The following is a 24,605-nucleotide window of genomic DNA, read 5'->3' on the forward strand; positions in this document are numbered from 1 at the left end:
CAAAATCAAATAGAATTGGGTAATGAATGACTTGAAGGCGTATTGCTTCCCCGCTGGTGTCGGATTCACCATGCACCCCACTTAGAATTCACTTGTCCAATGTGTGGAGAGGCTATCAACCAGGTCATATATCAATCCAAATTATTAGTGCCTACAAAGGAATGCATTACAAATAAAATATAAAATCTGGAGTGTCCATCTCGAACAAAGGGAGTCAAAAGAACAAAGCATTGCAACACCATTTGGCAGTAATGGACATGAATTAGAAGTGGCTAATGCAACTGAACCCAATGATCCAAGCATTCAAGTGGGGGGGCAATGTATCTTGCATCACACTAGAGGAAGAAGCCATTGGAGTGAAGATCAAAGTAGCGATGGAATACATCCAAGCAAGGAGAACCACCCAAGGTGATTGTCAACATATGGAAACGAATGAATATGCTGAATTGCAAAGTATTGAAGATCATCAAGAACAAAAAATGGAGGACTTAGCTCGAAGTAGAGATGATGTGAGAGACTTCCAAAGTTTATTCATCCAAGGACGAAATCTTGAAGAGGGAAGTGGTTCCAATGCACTTCAAGAAGGAATAGTCCTTGATGAAGAAGTTCATTCCTGCATGCTCAAGATGAAAGAAATGATAAGAACCTGAGGCAAGAAGGAATATTTGATGATCAATGGGTCACCAAGATGGAACCAGAGTACAAAGAGCAATTCGGATTGGGGCTAAACCCATGACAAAAGATTCAAAAGGAGCTAGTGGTTGAAATACTTCATGTTTCCAAGTTTCCATTTGAGTCCAAATTTGCCCACCGTGTGCCTACTGAGGATTGGAATTCTGAGTTGCATGTTGTGGATGCGAGTGGGATGATACATCACCAGCTCCAACCTCCTGATGAAGCAGTGGATGGCATGCAATAATTCCCACCCACGCACGAAAACCACCAGGTTGTCTCTTTCCTTACTCCTAATTTTAAAGGTTATGAATTTGATTACGGAAATTTAAGAATAACAACTTGTCTATGGATTAATCATGGTCCAAATCAGTTGCCACAATTGCTAATCTTTCTTGAAGCCTTGCTCGAGTTTGAGATTTGTATTGTGAAAGATTACTTTTCTGAGTTTAAAGATGAATTTGCAAGGCTGCGAACCATGACGAATGTCATGTTGCTCCTACACATGCTGAGAAATAAAGTTAGGAGTTGTATATATTTAGCTTTTGTGAGTATTGTCCGTTCGAAATTTTTGTTCCTTTTAGACTAGGTTTCCCTTTTATGGGTTTTGTTTTGTTTTGTTTTGGACTTTCCCTTTCCTTTTTGGGTTTTGGTTTGATTCGTGTTGTTTTGCTTTGGGTTTTAGTTTTTGGTTTTCAGCCTTTGGTGTTGGTTTCCCTTGAGCTTGTCCACTCAAGTGGTTTGGTTTTGCTTAGGTCTAGGGTTTTGAGAGGCCTGAATGTTTGGAGTCCTTGTTTGTGAGTGGGGTGATGGCTTTCTTCTTTGCACAAATTTGGTTGTATTCCACTTATGTTGTATCATGACACCTCAGTCTTGAGATTTTCATACTTTTCATGCCTAAAGAATTGCTCTGAGCCATTTAGATTTCTTAGAAGTTATGGCTAGTGAAAACCTTACATCTTGCTTCAGCGCCACTTAAATCTCCAAACCCATAGTAGGCTTCACTGCTTACGAGCCAAAGGATTTGATGGAAATAAAATGTAATATCAAAAGAATGAAAAGATGAAAAATGAAAAGAAATATCAAATTATTGGCTTTGGGAATATGCAGATAACTCAACCGGGGCTATGAATGCATGGTCGACAGTGGAGAAATATTCGTGGAATTTCAAAGACAACCTCGTCGGGGCTAAGGACGCTTAACTGGTAGCAAGGCAATGTCTCAAATGCTTTTGAAATATAGATACCTTTAGCTTGCCATGACCGATCTTGGGAGTTTTGGATGGTCTTTAGGGATGGAATTAATGCATATGCACACACTTATGCAATCTCAGATGAATATGCTTTAATTTGGGTTCTCACCCTAAAGTGCTTTTCAACACTTCACGCATGGATTGGATTTTGTCTTTGAAATGTTGAAGAACATTTATTCATGCGGAGGCTAGATGTTGTGACATTTTCACACATCACCCCATTGCAAATGGGGACACCCTACTTTTTAGGTCCTCTCGGTCTTTTGGCTTTGTTTTTGGGTCTTTTCGCAGCAGTCTCTTTGGTCTCCTTGGTTTGCAAGTGTTTTGGGGTTAATTTAATCAAGTCTACAGCTCGTTTGAGCGAATTTGGTTAAGTCTGAAGCTTGTTTTGTCTGTTTTAGGGTTTTGATCTTCAGACTCGAATTTGAGGCGTTTCTTTTAGGGTTTTTAAAAAATTGAGTGTTGCATTAGAGTCAGGACCCTTTAAGAAACCTACATGTGAAACTTGAGCGAATTCTATGCAACTTTCTATTTTTAGAAAGTTCCTATTTTTTAGGGATTTCACTGCCTCCCGCCTGGTCTAATTTTGCCAAAAAACAAACTTACTATTTTTAGTGTCTTTGCGCCCCGTTTTGCCCTAACTCAGAAATCTTGAAACACTTTCTGTTTTTGGAAAGTCTATTTGTGGCAGGATCTTTATAGGCAGACACTGAAGACTGCATTCTTGAACAATCCTAAATTCAGAAAAGTAAAAAAAGAAGGCTAAACAAATAAAAAAATGGCCAAATGTGGGAATCAGTCCAGGAATGGAAAGCTTATAAAATCATCTAGGTTTGGAAATTCACATCAATTCTCAAAATGGCATTCTAGTCTGGAAATGATCCAAACTGGCAAAGTTTGCATGGAGAAAGTGTCAAATTCCTCCACCTAGTCAATTCAGTGCCCTAGTCTGAGGATGGGCGCTAAAATCAATAAGTCATGGAAAGATGAAAATCATGAAAATTCCTCCATGAAGTGGAATCAGCACCCAAGTGTTGAGGAGGGCTCCAAAATGACTAAGGCATGGAAATCACAAATTTCCTCCACAAAGTGGAATTAGTGCCTAAGTCAAGGAATTCAAAATTTTCCAAGGCAAAGGGGAAATTGAAGGTTAGGTATGGAATGAAAAAACAAAAAAATTTCCCTTGAGAAAATTTTGAAAAAACCATTTTCAAGCATAAAAAATCATCTGAATTTCAAAATGATGATAGATTTGGATTCATTAGAGAATTTTCTCTCTCCTAGAACTTGGAACCTGTAGTGATGTTTTCACACATCGCCCCATTTAAATGGGGACCCCCTCTTTTTGCTTTTGTTTTGCCTGTTCTCTCTGCTTTTAGGGTTTTGAATGAGTGAGTTGTCTGTCTGGGCTAGGGCTAAGCCTTAGGGGTTTCTTTTGGATATTTTTCAAGTTGAGTCCAGTCAGATTTTGAAAGTTATTAAGCGTCCTCCCGAGAATTGAGATTGAGTCGATAAGGTGAGTCTGTCAGGAAGTCAGATATGTCCCAGGTTAGGTCTAGATTCGGGAATTTTTTGGGGGTAAAATTCAAATTTTGTCTAAGTGTTAGCATTTTGAAGATGAAATTGTATATTCTTGCCTAGGTAAATTTTGATCAAATTTTGGAGGCAAGATGATGCCTGAAACAGAGAAAGTGCTCCTGTCCTTCACTAGAGGCCCAGGGCAAATTTCATTCTAAGTGCAATTTCTTGTTTTGCGAGGGCTTGCTAACTGATTCCTGGCCTTGAAGATGACCTAATTCTGCCTTGTGAAATGATTGGAGACCTAAATTTTGAATATTTTAGCCAGAAAGGACAAAAGTGCTCCCATCCCTCACCAAGGGACCAGAGCACAAATATTATTTTATGCATATTTGTCACTGACTTTTCTATTTTGTTTTGTGCAAGGTCTTCCGGAATGATAATTGGACATGACTTGATACTTTTGAAGATTTTGAAGGCACAAAAATGGTGAATTTTGAAGGTTGACTGAAAAAGTGGTCCCGTCCCTCACCAAGGGACCAAGGCAAAGTGCTCCCGTCCCTCACTGAAGGACAAAGGCGAAAAGACTTATTGGAGCCATTCCTGACCTTGTTTGGTTAAATTGAGACATCAAAGGCATGGTGGAGGACGAAATGAACATGATAAAGCATCCAGACTTGATTGAAAACAATGCAATGATGAAGTTTTTGCCTAGAAGGTAAAAAGTGCTCCCATCCCTCACTGAAGGACCAGAGCACTTTTCTTTATATGCACAATTTTAGACCTCTTTTGGACATTAACTTCTATTCATAGCATGAAGTAAGATGAAATCTTCTCTAGCAAAGGAATTTCGAGGTGAAAAGTGAGACAATTTGGCTTAGAGGGCAAAAAGTGCTCCCGTCCCTCACTGAAGGACCAGAGCACTGAATTTCAAATTCACACTATCTTTGCAAGGTTAAGGTGATTTTATGATTTGAAGAGGTTAAGGGAGGCATGTTTTGTCCATTGAATATAATTTAAGCAGTTCACAAAGGAGTAAATCAACCCAAATGACAAAAAGTGCTCCCGTCCCTCACTGAAGGACCATGCCACTTTTTCAAGTTTCTCTTCTTTGTTTGGTATTTTATGGCAAAACTTGACTTGGATGGGAAGGACGAAGGATGTTTTATGCCTTGGACGCGATTGAACTTTTAAAAGAACAAAGAAATACACCAAGATGCAAAAGTGCTCCCGTCCCTCTCCAAGGGACCAAAGCGATTTTACAAAAAGTGCTCCCGTCCCTCTCCAAGGGACCAAAGCGATTTTCCAAAAGGTGTGAATTTCCTGCAAGGCCAAGGCAAGTTTGTGATTGAAATGAATGGAAGAGGACATGATTAGCCCATTGAAGATAATTTGGGAAGCTAGCAAAGGACGGATAAGCTTGAAATTGAAAAAGTGCTCCCGTCCCTCACTGAAGGACTAGAGCACTTGACATGTTATCTCACCTTTCTCGCCAATTTTGGACAAATCGAGGCCAAGGCGCAAGTTTGAAAAAGTGTTTAAAATGCCTTGAAGTGGAATTGAGATGCGAGAGTTGCAAATTTTGACGACAACTTGCAAAAGTACTCCCATCCCTCACCAAGGGACCAGAGCGCTTTTTTCAAACATGACCATTTACCTTGCATTTTGAAAGGATATTTTTATTACCAAGGCTCAAGATGGAGTGAAATATGATATTCTACGCCTTGAGGGTAAATTGAAGATTAATGTGATCAAGAATTCATGCAATGGACTCAAAAGTGCTCCCGTCCCTCACTGGAGGACCAGAGCACTTTTTATGAAAACAACTAATTCCCTCCGAGATTATGCTAGGGCAAAGTTGTGTGAGATAGGAAAGAACTTCTAAAGCATGGTGAACGAAGGTTTGACTTCAAAAATTGAGAATCCTAGCCTAAAAATGAAAAAGTGCTCCTGTCCCTCTCCAAGGGACCAGAGCGCTTAACATGTGCATTCTTTATTTTTGCCATATCCCAACGTTGACATCCTCCAAATCGCATGAAATGCCAAAATCATTAACTTCGAAATATTTGAAAAATTTAAATTAAATTGGCATTTAATAAAGGCGCATGGCATTTAATAAATTAATTTTGAGCCTTAGAAAATCGAAATTTTAATTATAAAGGCATTTAAAATTAATTTTTATTAAATTAAAATTGAAAAAGGAGCGCTTGAAGTATTATTTTTATCCATTTTATTAGGTCGGCCTCTTGTTTTTTTGCAAATTTATTTATTTTTGGCCTATTTTGCCAAGTCAGCCTATGGGGAGATGAAATGGTGAGCGCCCTATATAATGGGGGGTATTTTGAATAATTTTAATCATCATTCATTCATTATTTCAAGTGCGATTTGAGGAGCAAGGAAGGAGGTGCGAAATCTGGTCTAGTTGGAGCGAATTGTCCTAAGTGTTAAAGGCTTAAGGTGGTGGAGTTGATGCTTGAGAAGATTAAAGGAGGCGCATTTTGCTAAAGGAAGGACTTCAATCTACATTTTGCCTAGCGAATTCTCCTTATTTTTGCATCATTTTTTAGAATTAATTCTCAAGTGGAGGTATGGCAAGATCATCCTAGTCCCAATGTTGAAATTTTGAATTTTGAACTTCAAGTTTTTGAAAGTTGCGTAGTTAATTAGGAAATGATAACTCAAAGATTTATCATGAAGTTTCCTAATTAAAATCTTGAATCTTCCTCTTAAAGTTTAATTTTTAGATTTCAAGATATATTACTAATTTTGAAATATTGTGTAGGTATCAAGATGGCGACTCCAAAGCCCGAAGGATCTACAAGTCGGCAGGTTCTCATCAAGGACGATCAAGCAAGGACAAGGGCGACCTCCTCCAGCCTAGCATCAACAAGGACGACCTTCTTCGATCAAACATCAACAAGGGCGACTTCTCCAATCCAGCATTCTAGGGCGAGGTACATCAACATCCTGCACATCAGAGACAAAAGAAGTCGGAGCAAAGGGTTCGTTGAAGAAGCAGATAGTTCCAGATGAATTAATTAAAGCTAGCTTCTCAACAACATCAAGTTGAATATCTATCAAGTTACAAGTGTCAGATGAGGTGGCATTCTAGTCATCACTTCTCCAGTCAGATTGGTCCACCTTAGCATGTCCAGATTCAATGTACCTAACTCATGGAAGGTGGCACAAACTTCGATGTACCTACCCCGACTATCCATTGGTGGAATTTTCCAAAGAGGACATGTGTCCAAGCAATACAATTATTTCATTGGTCAAGCATTAAATGTTATGTAATGGTTGTAACAAACCCTAATTAGGGTTTTCATTATTGAATCTTGGCCATTGATCTCAAATTGATCTTAGCCATCGAATTGTATTGTGGGCACTATATAAGCCCCGACTCTTCATTTTGTAAATAAAAAATAGATAGGAAGTAATAGAATAGAGTTAGTGAATAGAGAGTAGTTAGAAGGTGATTAGAATAGCAATTAGAGTAGAGTTGAGAGAGAAGGCAAAGATTGTTGCCAAGATGTTGTTGTAAAAGACTTGTAACTTCATTGAAGAAATGGTGAAATTTATGGGTCGATTCGACAATTTGCATGGTCTTTATACTTCTCATATTTGATTTCATGTTATTAGATGAGTGGAAGAAATGTGCTTGATTGATGGTGGAATTCTGTCATGTCCCCTTTCTAGAGTGGACATCGGAGACGGAGGAGTTGGCCTATCATTGGAGTCTCGTAGGCTAGCAGAGGTTGATTGGGACTCATTCAGTGCATATAGTGATTGGATTTTGGCTTTACATGCAGTTTGGAGCCAGTTTGGAGCAGTTCCTAGATTTTAGGGGGTATCCCTAAATTTTAGGAGGTCGTGACAGTTGCCAGTCGTGAGGTTATTCATGACCTTTTAGATGGTTTCAGTTTCAAAGAGATTGGGCTTGTTTCCTAAATTTTAGGAACATCCCTAGATTTTAGGGATGAGACTACCAGTGAATCCTTGATTTCCGACTTCAGTCACAGACAGGTGACAGGATGATTTTAGGGTTTGTAATGTCAGTTGGGCATTTTGTGGCTATTTGGGTTATATTTTTAATATTTCCTAAGTTAGCGTTTAATAATTAAATAAGGCTAAGTTGTTAGCCATTTTGGAGTAATAAGGGGATTTTTGGTCTCATCTGGATGCGCATCCTATTGTGTGATAGCTCGTTGGAAAGATCTTGAAATTCTTTAAATCTTTCTCTTTGGTCTCAGGGCAATTCAGTGAGCGGATTTCTGTCTATGGGGAAAAAGGTCATTTTCTAGTAACATGACCACTTTAAAATAAGAAATTATAACATTTCCACTAGACCACGCCACTTGGAGACAATTAGGGTTCGATTTGCAATTGAGAGGGGTTATAAGGGGATAGGAGCTTCATTCTATGATTATCTTTTACACATTTTACATCTTGGATTTGAGATTTGGCTCTGGAAGAGCTTTTCAGCATCTGGGACGCCAACCCCAATGCCTTGCCTGTTTGGGACGTAGCCCCCAATACAGTGGTTTGGATTTGTTTGCAGCTATTAGCATCTTGGAGATTGTACGGCATTCTTTCTGGAGGTTCAGCAATTCTGACAGAGTTCAGCGTGGGGTTTGGGGTTTCTAACCAGTTGGGTGTACTTGGCAGCCGTACGGCTGTACCTGGCAGCCACTTTCCTTCCCACGTGCAGCACTTGGAGGGCTGGAATCTTGCCACAACTTCATTCCTAGTTATGTTACTCTTTCAGCATCCAGGTTGGAATTATTCCTGATTGTAATCTTCCTGAAATTATTGGAAATCTTCATCTGGTCAAATATTTGATTTTATATTCAGAAATCTGCCTTGAATCGAATTTGTTTTGGCTGTATATGAACTTCATTTTCAGTACTTTGTTCATGTACTTGTACTTTATTATTTACTTGTTGAAAAATCATCAAAATACAAAAAGAATTCAACCCTTCTGCAACTTCTGTCTATTTCTGAAAGAAAATATTAATAAGCAGGAAAAATCAATTTAAATAAATAAAAATTACAGCAGATTGGTAAAAGAGATCCATCGGGGATCTTTCAAATTCGTATATCCATACTACTAGCAGTTTGTTGATTGCAGACTTGCCTTGTGTAGTCAACTGGAATCATTCAGCTTAAGCTTAACTTCAATTGTCGCTTCTTCATTGATATGCATCAACCTGATGGTGTCTATGCCTGCAGTGATGATTTGAACATCATAAAGTTTTCCTTCGAAGATCGCACTAACCTTGTGGAGATGGTCCTGAGATGTCAAAACAAGACTTAGTTAGAATTTCATCAAAGATCATTCATTGCTCTTACATTCTTAGTGTTAGGATTAGATCCTTTCCTCGCCCTCATCTTTTTTCCTTTTTTCAAGTCAAAGCTAGTAAGATCCTGTGTTCCAACAATATTCAAAGCAGATCAGACGTTCAATCATCAAATGTAAGTCCCCTTGTGATTCCAGCAAATCACATCATACCACAGAGAGCTTATCCACACGTAGAGATCCTACATACAAGAACCTTGGAGTCATCCTGATTGATCCTTTTTCGCGACATCTTCAGCAATCAAAGGCTTTATTCAAGAGAGGATAAGGTACCCTTGGGTATTTTGTTCTGTGTTTGATAGTGTACAAAATACACGTCAATAGAACCCTGATTTGAAAATTTTCCTAAAAAATAGGAAATGTGCAGAATTGATGAAAAATCTCCTCCAGAGCAAGGAAAGTTCAAAAAACTTCAAGAAAATTCTTCATGGATCAAATTTTTCTCTCCTAAAGTTTTCTCTCTCTAGGGGTTTCTCGCCAAGTGGCAGTTAGGTCAACACATGTTGAGTCAATGGAGCATCTTTTTGCATCCAGTCATCACGTGAAGGCATAGTGGTGCATTCATTGCTAGAATATTTGACCATGGTGGTGGCTAATTCATTGCATGGTAGCCATCATACTTAATGCAGTGGTGGAGCATCTTTCGCATGTAACTATCGTATTCAGGAGATGATGGAGCATTTATTACACATTGGGTGAATTTGAAAGAAGTGGTGCATTTAATGCACAATGGATGCCATTTTGGGCACATAAAATTAATTGTATATGGGCATGATGGGTCATCAATTGCTGATTCCTACCTTGTTGCATCATGTGTGGGGAATCTTTTTGGGAAAACCCTAATTAGGGTTTGCATGTATCCTCAAGGCATGAAGCCTATATAAATAGGTGAACCCTCTCATTTGTAAAGGGAGGGAGACTTGTATGAAATTGTTGCGATAAGTTTTGAGATAATAACAGTGAAACATTGTTCTCTGATTGTGTCCACTTAAGTTATTGTTCAAAGCATGCATGGTTTCACCTCCCTCACTTAGAGTAGAAGTAGTATAGTGCTTTGATTTCAATGGAGAATGTAATGGTGTTTGATGAATTTCCATGGTTCATACTTTTTGCATCTTGCTAATTGTAAGTTGCAGTGTAAAGTTAGCTTGAGCCCCAAATTTGTGCTAAGTTTGATTGTGAATAGTCGTTTGGATTGTGCCGTGTTGTGTATTCAAATGCACTTTCTCAATATGAAAATCCTTCAAGATCCTCAGAAGATTACACCGTTTCTTGCGGAGTTGTAGATTATCTTGGTGAAGCAAAGCTTGGTTTATTTCGAATTTGTCCACAAGAGCACTATCTATTGATATCACTGCCCTTAGGAGTAGATCTAGATCCTTCTAAACCATTTCCCCTTTATTTTCAGTTCATTCTAGTTCGTTTTAAGTAGAAGCATCACAAAATCACTATATCCGATGATGGAGTTCTAGCCACAACAAAGAAGTGAAAGAACGATCCAAAAGCAAGACCCCTTGGATTACCAACAATCACATCAGCCAATTGAGTCACACCCATAGCATAAAGGAACCTTGGAGTCGATTGTTTGAACTTTCTTCAATCTCAGCATGCAATCGTACTTTGATCAAGAGAGAGTGAAGTGACTGTTGGAAAATTTATTTTGTGTTAGATGTTGTCCTACAAAACACATCAACAATAATAAAGGGAAATATATTGTTGTGCAATGGGTGGAAAATATAAAACATTTAAAAATGAATTGAGTATGGCCACCCATGAAAAATAAGAATTTAAATTGTAACACTCCTCCCTTTACCATGGTACAACCCTCCAATAGTGTGATAAAATATCGAAGCCTTGCCACACAACAAACTACAACGAAATAAATCAAAAAGTTTGTAGTTACAATTCATGTCATATGACAGCCATTGAAGAAACTAATTAAAAATTATAATGCTCAAGTTCAAATAAATTTACTATATATATGGGGCCCCCAATATGGATTTCAAAGGATGCTATCTTTAAAAGAATCTTTCCATTGTATGACAACCTTCACATGTTAACTGTATGACAACAAATAGAAAATCAAATTGTAGTTTTTAATATCCCAAACTTATTCCCCGTTACTATGGACTTGAACATATGTAATACTTTAGAACCTACTGTACAATCAATTAAATCTAGTCCCACCATATAACAAGATAAAATAAGTTTAGTTGAAGCTTTTGTTGTATGACCAATCAATAGAAAAAATGCCATAAGATTCTCAAGTGTTGCCTCTTTCCTCACCATACGACCTCCTACAGTCTCTTTCCCAATAATATGACCTACACATTCCAACCTGCAATATTTTGTTGTACATCCTGTTCACAAACCTTCCTTGTGTTCTACTAGAGTTTATATTGTGCAGTAGTGAGGTTTTCAAATGCAATGATAATATTTTCTACTCAAGCTATAGATAGCCTTCAATTTACATTTGCTACTATACAGATTGCACATGCTTTTAGAAAAAATGCCATAAAATTCTCAAGTGTTTCCTCTTTCCTCACCATACGGCCTCCTACAGTCTATTTCCCAATAATATGACCTACACATTCCAACCTGCAATCTTTTGTTGTACATCCTGTTCATAGAACTTCCTTCTGTTTTACTAGAGTTTATATTGTGCAGTATGTGAGGTTTTCAAATGCAAAGATAATATTTTCTACTCAGGCTATAGATAGCCTTCAATTTACATTTGCTACTATACAGATTGCACATGCTTTTATTGTGTGACCTTCTCATTTCCGTACTACTAAACAATCTAGTAACATTGTTGTTGTATGGTCTATTATTCAACCTCTTCCAATTAGTTCTTCCTCAGCCTATGATGTTGGTAAAAATAAAGTTGGTGAATTGGAAGAAAGCACATTCATCACATATGGGAATACTAAACAATATTTTCCTAATGAAGATTTTCATTATTAGAATACTTCTAAAGTGTCTGAAGTACATCTAGGTCCAATGATCCATTGGGTGAAGCATTTTTAGAGTCCAATGTGCAGTCAAGTTGGTTTCTTTGTTTGTTTGGTCCTTCCTAATTGTATAGTCAGCGGCAAATGCATTCTTTGTATGTTGATCTGCATCATGGATGTGGCAAGGAAGAAGAGCAGTCAGACACAGTTCAGGAGAACCTAATGCATCTTGCTGCATCAAGACTGTGGACCATAAGATTAAAAAGATACCATGTAGTCTAGGGATACTATGTATGGGTCGCGTCGCATTCCTTTGATATAAATATATTGTAAGATGTACATATCAGAGAGAGAGCGAGAGAGAGAGAGAGAGGAACGTAATAGAAGATAAGGATGAATTCGTATGATATGAATGTATAGAAGGATATAAGAATGTATATGATGTAGTGAATTCATATAAATAATACAAATACTTTTGGGTTCCATACATGATGTGTTATGGTATGTTGTTTATAATTTGTTAAGTAGTTAATCTCCTGTCCCGATCTGATTCCTCGTTCCCTTGGTAGGACTAACTTCAAGGCATAAAATACAATAAGAAAGTGATTAGGGCTCAGAACTCTGGTCAATGTCCGCTAGAATTTTGCCAACATTAATTTCGTTGCCGGAACCCTACTTAGGTCTTACTATGGACAACAAGGAAATTTTAAAAATTCAAAACTATAAACCATATAAAGGAGAAAAGAAGATGAAAAGAATATGAAAATCTGCAACACTATCCTCTAGACGTATACCATGTGAGAGGGGGTTAGGTGCTAAGGGGATGAGAATTGGAAAAGGGGCACAATTCCGAAAGGGATCCTTGACATGTGACCAATAGAAGAGTTACTAGATAACTAATATAGGAAATAATAAAGGAGTAAAGTAATCCCAAAATAAAAAACAGCCATGGCAAAAGGAGATAAGAGAAACACACGAGAAATTAAGGAGAAAATTGCATTAGCAAGAAAAGTGACAGTGGCCAGCCCAAATGGTGAGGAAAGGAAACAAAGCTAGATGGTTGAAAAAGAGGAAAGACATCCAAGAGGAAATTGCAGAGAGAATGAGAGTTGAGCATGCCAATGAGGGTATTGTTGAGTGTGCCAAGGTGGGTGCTGCCAAGAAGAAGAGAAAAGAAAACATGAAAGATCCCTAAATGGGTTCTTTGTTGCCCTGGATAAGTTTTAATTAATAAACTATCTTTCAGAGCCTTTTGGTGTTCTTAGAGACTAGACAGAAGACGCAGAAAGTGTTGTTTATTTTTTGGTGATGGGGATTGCAACCATTAACCAATAATAACATAGAATTCAACTCAAAATAAGATATCAGCTTCTGATTTTATTTATGACAGCAGATTACATTCAACTAGGAGTGAAGATACATTCACCAAAACAATTAGAAACATACCACGGATCCAGCGCTGGGGTTTGTTGCTGATTTGCTATCCAAAAATGGATACAAGCATGAGTTGAAGGTACAAGGGCAGTCCAGATGTACCAATACACTTATACTACCTCCAAATGAATTACCAATAATAAATTGGGCCAAAAACCCAATTACCAGCTGGAAATCCAAATTCTGTCAAGCAAAATTATACAATTTTAGCCTTAAATCCTCACTGTTTTGCTCACCCTGATCTCAATTCAAGCCCGATGACTGTGATTTCTTCTACACAGTCCTTGCTGAACCTAACAATGAAGTTAAGAACAAGAAATGGAGTTAAAACCCTCCATTTTATTTATTATCACTCCATAGCCATCTATAATGGTACGGCCCCCTTGGGAAACAGTACAGCTGCCAAAAGAAATAAGTAATGCACTGAAATTGAATGTATTCTTGCTCAGATCTGATGTTATAACCTTGCTGCTAATGATTACTGAGTTTGCTTGTTGAAATGACCCTCAATATGCCTGAAACAAGCTTCTGATGTGTTCCACGTGCCTCCTGTAGAAGGGATTCCGTCCTCTTGAAGACCAAATCTGAGGTTTCCGTCTCAAACCTGCTTGCTGATGTAAATTGCAGACCTACAACTTCCAAGTTCTTCACAAAATAATATATCATGAATCAAGAATACCTCTAAGGCTGAATACATGCATTCCTTACATTCGACGTGGGATGTACCTGCTGCAAATGGCGGCCCTAAGGCTGCAAGGATCACGCCCAAGCTGAAGAATCAATTTGCCATGCTGAAACCCTTACTCTGCAACCTGAATCCACAATGAAGAATGGCGTACTCAACCTCTGTCAACTATGCACTCTGCCTGAATAATCCAATGCCAATAACTGCTGAGGGTTACGTCCCAACCGGTCCAGATCTTGGGGTTTGCGTCCCAGATGAAGAATCACTCACTCAAAGCAAATTCACAAAATAAGTTTGATTGTGTAAAAAGATACTTGATAATTAGGTTACAATCTCCTTATAACTCCTTCCCTCTATCTCGAACCCTAAAAGTGTATGAAAAGTGTGCTTAGGCTTATAAAGTCTTATTTCTCATTTTTAGTCGCCAAGTATAGAGAAAACGCCACTTTTTTAATATAAAAGAATTCCGTTCATCAAAAGGGTCTTTGACAAATGGGAAACATTTAGAAAAGTTCAAGACCTTTCCAACAAGCTATAACACATGGGCATATGCATCCAGATGAAGCCAAAAACCCCTTATTACTCCAAAATGGCTATAAACATAGCCTTATTTAATTAATTAAACGCTAACTTAGGAAATATTTAAATATATAAAAAATATAACCCAAATAGTTGCAGAAGGCTCAAATGACTCCAAAAGTCTGAAACGGAACCTGTCACCTGTCTGTGACTGATGTCGGAAATCATGGATCAACTAGCAGTCTCATCCCTAAAATCTAGGGATGCTCCTAGAAACTAGGAAACACACCCAAATCTCCTGAAACTGAAACCAAGGAATGGTCTCATGGAACCCCAACCCTGGACGTTGTCACAACCTCCTAAAAAGTAGGAACTGCCTCCTAAAATGTAGGAACTGCCTCCTAAAATCAAGGAACTGCTCCAAACTGGTCTACTACTGCCAGAAACACCAAATCCAAACACTAAATATCCTAACTAAGTCTATATCCACCATTGCCAACCTACAAGACCCCATAATAGGCTAACTCACATGTCTCTGCTAGACAGAGCTAAAGAGGGGACATGACAAAACAAGGAAGAAGAGTTGAAGATCCCAGAAAGATCAAACTCATGCGGCCAAAAGGTAGAACAGCCATTAACCAATTTGGAAGACCTAAATGAGCATGGAAGATCTAGAAGGATGTTGTTAGGGGAATGTAGTAGCAAGGAGGCTCCAACACTACTGCAACTTTCCAAAATCCCTCAAAAGCAAACTAGACTTGTCAAACATAATGATCGAATTAGATGACAAACTTATGGAGTTAATAAAAACTCTGGAGAAAGTCTTACCCATACAAGAGGAATATTTAGAAGAACTAGTTAATAGAAATATAATAAAATTAAGGAGAAAGGAAATAGAAAAAGAAGAGAAAGTTAAGATGAACTTGGGCAAAAGAGAAAAAATTGCAAAAGAAAAAAAAACAAGGGCATCCATAGCAACATCCATAGCTAGTGGTCATGGTCCTCAAGTGCAACCAGAATCAAATGAAGATACGTCATGTCAAGGCATAGTGGGATCTCTTCATGGTCCACGCATCCTAAGTAAATCAGCCTTCACTTCATCTACTTCAAGTAGAGTACCATCACCTACACCTACACGCACACCACATACTTTTTTTGTGCCTAGAAACATGCTTAAGAAACCAACATTGGAAGCTACCAGGAGGTGCATGAACATGCAAATATGGCATGTGTTGATTTTTGGTACTTCAACAACGTCACTTTCAAAGTGGCGAGTAGTCCTTATTGGGACAATTTGGTAACTGCATTGACAATTGCAGGAAAAGGCTACAAGGCACCTTCTTCTAAAGACTTGAGTGGAAAGTTAGTTAATTTATGCTAATTTATAGTTAAAGTAATTTATGTTGAACTTTAGGCTAAATTTATGTTCATTAATTTATGTTGAATTTAGGCTATTTTTTGTGTTTAAAAATTAAAATTTTGTACTTTCACTCTGTACTTGTAGGTTGCTCAAGGATGTAACTCTGTCATGCCTCTATCCTAGCACAGATTTAATAGTGAAGTTAAAGCAAAGAAATTAATAAAAAACTCATAGATGGCTGACCTTCCAATAATCTCAGACAATATAAATTCAATAAGCTGACCCTGGATGAATTTCCTAGGGCCAACTCATATAATTAATTAAATCTTTGCTTAAAATTAATTGAATATGTGCTAAGGCCAACCCCCCTAAAGAGGTCGCCTCTCTTGAAGAAACCGTACCCTTGTGATGTGGTATAAAGAAGAGATAAAGTATGATAAGAAAAGGAGGGCAGATTAGAATAAAACTCTACTTAGAGCAGACAGAAAATGGTAGATTGAGATGCAGATAAAGGGCAGGTGTAAAGCAGAACCATATGTCACGACCTTACCACGAATAAGAAGACATGGCCTTTGAAAATCATCAACAGTATAGAGGATGATGCAGGCCAGTGATCTACACCAGCATAGAAGCAGTGATTCCAACAAATAATCAAGTGAAAGCAATTAAGATTAGGTGAAGTTAGTGAGGAGGGATTAATCTCCAAAAGGTGCGATCAACTTGAGGTTAGTTAAGAGTCAAGTGACACGAAGATAAGAGACAACTCATTTGCAAACAGATCTCCATGTGAAGAGGCATGCCTCTTCATCCTATGGAAAGGTATAAATGCCAATACCAATCATCCAGAAAATCATCAATCATCCAGAACACACATCTGCAGAAACAACAAAGTCAATATCAGCAAATCAGTCCAGCAGACTGAACTGTTCGAACAGGTCAAATCCATTAAGCAGATCACATAGCAAAAGCACTTCCCATAAGCTAGGGAACAGCAACCACAAGGGAAATCAGTCCAATTCATTGCAGAAGAACTCTAATCATTTCAGATTATTATTATCAGATATATATTCAGTGGTATACTTGATATTCTGCTAATCATTGTCTTATATAGGTGTACATGCTTTTGCATAATAAAGAATGTTAAGTATATGTCCTTATGACAGAATATAAGATCTGTTTGATTGACTGAAACCCACCTTGTAGAAAAAGCCTGGGGTGTAAGCAAAAGGGGTATACAAGGCTAAGTAAGTAGGCTGTTCTAGAGTTGACCGTGATGGCTCCTAGGACCAGAGGGTACTTAGTAGGGAGCCAAGTAACCCACTTATAATCCCCACCCAATTCCACAAGATGGCGAGTGTCTTTAGGAGGATGAGACATTGATGGGGGAAGCAGATACAAGCCGCCAAACAAGAGGGCTGTGGTAGACATCCACCCTTGGGCTTGGTGTAGATACGGCTTTGGGCGGACCCATCATGTCTATTCTCCCAAACCCTAATATGCTTTCATTATTGATAATCTATGAATATGATGTAATTGCCTAACCCTAATAATTAAACATATGTGTTTATATTTGCATATGTTGTTCATGTTGTACTTGCAAGATTCAAATCTAGGATTGCATCCTTAAAAAGATGTTTATTTGGCAAGATGTAAGCCTACCCCTAATTTGTTGCAATTGTGAACTTAGGGAATATTTTGGGGAAAATTACAAAGTGAAAGGGCAAGGCTAATAGTGGAAGAACAAAAGAAGGAATGGAAAAAATATGGCTGCACTATTCTTTCAGATGGGTGGACGAATGGAAAAAACCACACCATTGTCAAATTTTTAATAATTTCAAATGGTGAAGTGATTATTTTTAAATATATGGATGCCTCTAACAAAGTCAAAAATGCAAAAATATTGTGTCTTGTGTTGGAAGAAGTTGTCATGGATATGAGCATATAAAATGTGGTACAAATCATCACTGATGATGCAGCAGCATGTGTGGTGGCAAGGAGATTGCTCCAAGACAAACATAAGACACATGTTTTGATATCTTGTGCAGCCCACTGCCTTGACCTTCTTTTAAAGGACATAGGCAAAGTTGATTGGGTGACACCAGTTGTAGATGATGCAAGGAGCATAAAATTTTTTATCTACAATCACCCTTGCGTTCTTAATTTGATGAGAGATCACACCCAAGGGAAAGAGTTGGTAGGATTAGGTGTCACAAGGGTTGCAATGGTTTTCCTAACATTGCAGAGCACTATTGGTTCATTGAATTCTTTGAAACAAATCTTTGTGAGTCTCATCTTATTCAAAGAAGCTTGAAAGAGAGAGGGTTGCAAGCATAATCTTTGACAACCTTTTTGCACAAAGAGCTATAGAAATTGTGAAGGTAACCTCAAAACTTAGAATTCAAATTCAAATTGAATGTTTTATTTTTTTTTATTAAGACCTTCATTATTAATTTGTAACTTTAATCTTTTTGTATTTGTAAATTGTCCAATGGGGTATATTTACGAGGCCATGGATAGGGCCAAAGAGTCCATTAAAAATTATTACAAGGACAACCTTAGATTTGATCACAATTGGAGATCATTGATAGGAGGTGGAACAATCAACTCTACCATCCCATCCATGTGGTAGGGTACTCCCCTTTTTCTATTCAGATACCTTCCCGGATCCTAATGGAGAGGTTATGGAGGGCCTAACGACATGCATTCAAAGGACGACATCCCAAGTAGAGGTAAGAGACCTCATTGTCCAAAAATTGGAAAGTTACAATGTTGGAAAGGGTAGGCACTTTTCTTCAAAGCTATCTACCTGAGGAAGAACCACTCAAACACCAAGTATAAAATTTGGAGTCTTTATTTCACATGCATCTTACAAGTTACAAATTTATAATTTATAATTTGATAAAATATTTTTTGACTTTTCTTTGTAACCCTTCAACATTTTATTTTGTAATTTCTTGGTACACAAATTGGGGTGCAAACACCCCCAAATCTCCATATATTTTCCCTCCGCATTTTATGCCAACCTTATAATGCATCCAATTGTGAGCACAATTGGAGCTTGTTTGAGGCCATCCACATGAAAAAGAGGAACAAATTAGCTCAAAAACACCTCAATGACCTTCTCTTTCTGCAATATAACCTTTGGTTGTGCACAAGAAGGGTAGGGAACAAATCAAAGGATCCCATTGATTTGGATGAGATAGATCCTTATAGCGATTGGACAGGGCAAGATGAGCAGCCTACATTGTTTATTGAGGATAAGATTCTTGATTTTGTGAGGCAGGCATTGAAGGGTTTGGGTGCAGCAGGAGATGTAAAATTGGATGACATTGATGAGGCTGAGGAAGAGTCATTTCCATCTACTACCAGGATAGAGGCTGAGCCACAACCTTCTACACCAAGTGAGGAGCCACCGCAGACCTCAAGGATTAGAACCTCTACCTCTCCTCAAGTTTTCACAAAATTAGGGGAGAGGATGATGTAAAATGTTGTATTTACTATATCATTTTGTCAGCTATCTATTGTATCAGGAAATCAGCCATCAAGATTTTGCACAATGATGTGATTTTGTACTCAATTTGCTATCTTCAATCAAATTTAATAGCAAAACACTTTTGTGCTCATTTATGGACTTAGTGGATACATCTTGTCATTGAATTTTCCTAAAAATAAATGTGTATCTAAAGGAATTCAAGCAATTTTTTAAGTTGCCAAGTTTTTGCTGAGTCAAAAAAATTTGGTCTGCCAAGTCCGAGTTTTCCAACAAAAGCCCTAACCTGCCAAGAATGAGATCATCCATCAATATTCTTATTATAAAGCTTGCCCAATTAAAAAATTTCATATGGGAGCTCCTGTCTATTTGATGTTTTCAATAAATTATAAAATGTTCCATGACAAGATATGTGAATTTGAGATATATGACAAGTCTTGAAACTAGTGATAAGAAAAATCATTGTATCCAACTCTACAAAACTTGCCAATTGAAGCACTTCTAAAGGAATCTCAAAATGCACTCATGATAAATGCAGAATATTGAACAAACTAACCTCACCAATCCCCATTAACGCACGGACAAAAAGTAACATTGGCAATCCAACTTTTGCAGCTATAGGTGTCAGAATAGTTGCAATTGACCACCATATTACTCCAAATCCCAAAACAGCCTTGCCGCCAATTTTGTCTGCCAAAATGCCTCCAGCAATCTGCTATTTGATTCAGAAGCTAGGAACATTAGAAAAACAGGTTACATGCAATATCAACTAAAAGTCATACAACAAAATTTGAAAAACTTGACATAATTGAAAAGAACAAAATGTATATGAGCCATAGCATTTGTAAAATCGGATAGAAAGAAGAAATAATTTTAGCTATATTCTTTTCCACTTCTTAATTTCTTTTTCCTTTTAAGAACCACAAAGTATGCCCTGTTAACATTTTATAGTGTGTTCTTTACCCATGGAATTAAAAGTATACCCTATCAACATTTTATTTTGTGTGCTTAAATTTTAGAGTGTGCTCTTTACCCACAGTATATATAAGGGAATTGTTTTGAAGAAGACTACTCAAAGTTCCTCTTTGAAGGACCACAGGCAGATATATAATCAAATAACAGAAGAAAAAAAAACCATATCAAAACTAACAAAATTAGCTAGGATTGCAATGGTGTAATTACAGAACAATTTCAATTTTACCACACCATACCTTGTAGAAAGAAAGAATGATACAAGTACTACCCATTCGATTAAGGGATATTGGAGTTCCAACACTTCTTTATTTCTATTTTAAGCATGAAAACAACAACAAAACTTCTAGTTCTACAGTTCTAGTTCCTGAAATTTCTCATTTGGATAAACTAATCCATTATCTCATCGGGTTATCTATAGAACTCTCATTTATATTTCAAGAAAAATTCTTTCATTGTTATAACCAGATTTTGACTCTTCTTGTGACTTTCATTAACTCATTATATATTCATTTCTTTTTAACATTTTGCAATAACTCACATCATTAATTTTATAAATCCTGTAAACAACATTCTCACAAATAATTATTAAGAAGGGATACTTATCTTGCACGTGCAGCACTATGAAATACTGTGTTTGTGAACCAAAAGCAAGCTACCATCTATCATGTGAAGTCGTGACAATGTTTTGGTGACATTAACCATAAATATTTAGAGGATCATGTTCTAAAGAGTCGGATATACAAATAGGATTGCATGCATTGGGGTTCTATATGATGAAATTTTCTTAAGTGATTTCATACTCCATGGACTGAAACTGATTCTTATTAAACAAATCAAGGTGGGATCCAATAGAAAGTGCAATAATGGCATTAAGAATGCTTTAAATGTTGGTGGAGGCATGGTAAAAGTTTGGCCATGATATCTTTTCAGAGCATGGAATCTGTATCACTGCAAACATTTGGAAATGATGACAAAATTCCATATAGATTTTGCACATAATAAGCACTGGTATTTTTTGACTAGGAATACAGCCATAATTTTAAAAAATGAAAAATGCTAGTAGGATCACACTAGAACAAACTGACATCAAAACTCAAGTCAGGAAATATAATCATAGTGTCATGATGTCCATACAAGATTAAGTATGTTAGACCTTTTCTTAATATGGGATAAAAGGTTTAATTTAATCCCTTGAGATACTTTGCTTCTAGATTCTCCAATATGAGAGGAGAAACATTACATAAATTACTCGTTCAAACAATATGTATCCAATCAACGAACAAGTTCAAGCAATCTGTTCACACTTTCCTTGAAACCATAGGTGAGGTTAGATGATAATTCTATATATAACTGACCTGAGTAAGCAGGTATCCCCAAAAGAATGAAGACTGCACCAAACCAACTGTTGCAGGACTCCATTTGTACTCTGAAGACATAGGGAGGATGGCAATGCTCATATTTACCTGCAAAGAACTGAGAAGTCAAAATATAGCCATTGAACATCTAACACGAGTGTTCCTGTGCTCAGAAAAATGTGAAAAATGACAGATACAAATGGTCATACTTATTATATACAGTTGTGAATGGCATTTTAGATGCAAACTTTTAAAATTTAGACTAATACCACATTGCCAATATTCGTATAGTTCTTGTTGGTTATCTCTAGAAAAACATGCATGCCACCAGCTTCTACAAAGTGCAGAACATTGTTACAGTAGAAAAAGAAAATTAATTTGAATTGTTAGAAGGAAGAATCAGTTAAAAATGCACTTATGCTCCATGAACTGATATACAATCACTTCAAATTGGCACTGTCATTTATACCATATATGGTTCTAATGTACCCATGGTATTTAGTGATATGTTTTAAGATTAAGAATTACCATCCAATTCACTCAAGAGGAGACTAAAAGTTAGACCAAAACATTGGAAAGAATAAGAATATGACATGACTGATTTCAGATAAAATTAAAACATCAATGACAAGATTCATGAGAAACCACTCGTTGTACTTTAAAAATGTTTATGAGATTTTCAAGTAGAAGTGGGACAGAAAACATACACGGTCCATATTGCAGAGGAGAAAGGCAAAGAAACAAAGCAGTACAATCACCCAGCGCTTAGGAAACTCCTTCCACAAAAGACTTTTGTGATAAACCATCTTCTGCACTCCAACAGAGTCTGGTAGCGCTTTGAATGAGGGAACTGAATCTGGTCCATCTGTTCCGAATTCAGGTTCAGTATCTGCAAATGCCTTAAACCTGAGATCATAGTCTTGCCACTTCCTATTGAGAGAAATACCGAGCTTTGCCAAGTTTCTTGGTTTTTCCCAGTAGCCATTGCTTGATTCAGAGGAAAGAAAACATTTAAGTTTCCCTGAAAATTGTCTCCCAGATTTTAAATGCTTGGGAGTTATGCAAAGACTGCAAATGAAAGCTCCAGAAGGTGAAAAATGCTTTGGCTTTCCTTGAAAGCTCTTTCTCAAACATGTGTCTCCTCTTAATGTTATTTTTCTCATAGGATATATGGAACATGAAGCTGGAGATGAAAGAAATATCTTTTTGTTGGTCTCATGGTGCTTCACCTTGTAAACTTGAAGAGCTTGATTATCTTGATACCCTATTGAGGAACCATGAGCTACATGTCATCTTTCTCCTTTCACTTGTGTAAAAACATACAAAAACTAAGAACATTACCCATAAAGTAATCAGAATCATCAGCATAATTAAAATACAAGAAAGCATGGTAACAGCATACTTATTCCAAAGAACATATCACAAGGAGAGCTTTTGAATAAATTTATATGAGTTTTATCCTGACCGCACATAAGGCAGATTTGTGCAAATCTCATTTCTAAATATGTGTGTTTTAAAGTTTTTTATCCAGAAAAGAGTAGAATACAACACTTCAATCAGATCCTCCGTAAGAATTTATGGAGGTGGGATAATGATCTTCTCTGGCAAAAAAGAGTGTAATGGAAGTGGTTACAAAGCAAAAATTATCTAATTTGAGATAAGGATATTATTCAGGCAATTGATCGTCACTATCTAATCCTCAGGAGTAGCTGTGCATTTCACATAGGATTTTATCACGAACGTTACAACAAGTCAATTTAATTTGACTGCAATATGTGAACTTTTATCTTTCCTTAAAGTACCTCACAGTCACTTTAAAGACTTTGGATGTAGTAACTTAATTCTATCTTAATCTATAAATTTTTACAAAATCTATTTGGAAACTCTCTAGTATGTGACAAAGGCCTCTGAATCATGTCATATTTATTGAACTCATTATTGAATTATTCCAATATCTACAGAGGTTCCCCTACACATATGATAAGAATACAAAGTGCAAAAATTCCATGACACTGAATGGAGGATAAATCACACAGAACCATTGACGCGTGCATCTAGAGAGACAACTATATTCATTGGTCCAGAGGGGCATGTCTTTGTGACCAAAGTATGCAATCTAGATGCTTGGGATATTTTGGAGAGGGGGAATACTAAAACCCCATACCCATTGTTCTATTTTCACCAAAAGATGAGGAAAAAAAGAAAAGGGAAGAAGGGGAAGAGGAAGGCCTTCTTGCAATTATTGACAAAGACAAAACCATGTATTTGTGTTGACATTAAACTTTAATTATTGCTTTTCCTTCACAAATGGAAAATCCCAAACTCAAAGCTTGGTTTTTTTCAGTTCTTTTTATTTTAAAGTTGTTATTTTATTCAGTCTGATTCTTCAACACATTGAACCATTGGACAGTGATTTTTAGCATTTTCCATTGGTTCAATACACTAAAAAAATAAACTTTTTTTTTAATCTTTAACTTCAAATAGAAAATGAAAAATTTAAATAAATTGCTGTTTCTTTGAAGTTTTTTAATTTTTTAATTAAAATGTGATCTTTTTGGTTTGCATACCCAATCATAATGTTAAAAAATTGTTGTTTTGTTTTTCACAGTTACCCTAAGTGCTTTTTTCTTTTACAACTGAGCTTCCAAAAATGTACTTACAAGTGCTAAATATTTGCTGTTTTATTTTTAGGACTCACCCTAAGTTTTTTTTTTCTTCATTTGTACAACTGAACATTAAAAAAAAAAGTTTAAATGGGCTAAAGATGATTTTTAGTATATCTAGATGTTATTTTAAGTTAATATTATGATTTGTTTTTGTAGTGCCAACAAGATGGGAGAAATGAACATGCAGAGTTTCAAGTCAAGACCAAAGATAAGAACTAAAAGGAGGAATAGAAATCCGGAAGTACAATGAAACTACATAAAAAGGGGTGAAACGGATGAAGGAAAGCACCAAGGAGGAATGCAGAAAGAGGATGCATGACTAGACATCAAGATGGGATCTCTAGGTGAAGGGGAAAAATACCTAAATGTCAA

General features: G+C 36.9%; 1 protein-coding gene across 7 annotated transcripts in view; it reads right to left on the reverse strand.

Moving 5' to 3' along the window:
- Positions 1–24,605, reverse strand: part of LOC131064714 (ascorbate transporter, chloroplastic) — a 151,578-nt gene that overhangs the window by 74,112 nt on the left and 52,861 nt on the right. For all 7 annotated transcript variants that reach the window (XR_009111312.2, XR_009111310.2, XR_009111309.2 and 4 more), the window contains exons 2-4: positions 22,275–22,831; positions 21,568–21,675; positions 19,794–19,949 (exon numbers count right to left, since the gene is read on the reverse strand). Coding sequence is in view for 3 of the 7 variants with exons in the window: in XM_057998956.2 (XP_057854939.2) it covers positions 19,794–19,949; positions 21,568–21,675; positions 22,275–22,831 (821 nt within the window). In the remaining 4 variants the exon portion in view is untranslated. The remainder of the gene's footprint in view (positions 1–19,793; positions 19,950–21,567; positions 21,676–22,274; positions 22,832–24,605) is intronic.

Source organism: Cryptomeria japonica, chromosome 8 (genome assembly GCF_030272615.1).
Source record: "Cryptomeria japonica chromosome 8, Sugi_1.0, whole genome shotgun sequence".
NCBI classification, from domain to species: domain Eukaryota; kingdom Viridiplantae; phylum Streptophyta; class Pinopsida; order Cupressales; family Cupressaceae; genus Cryptomeria; species Cryptomeria japonica.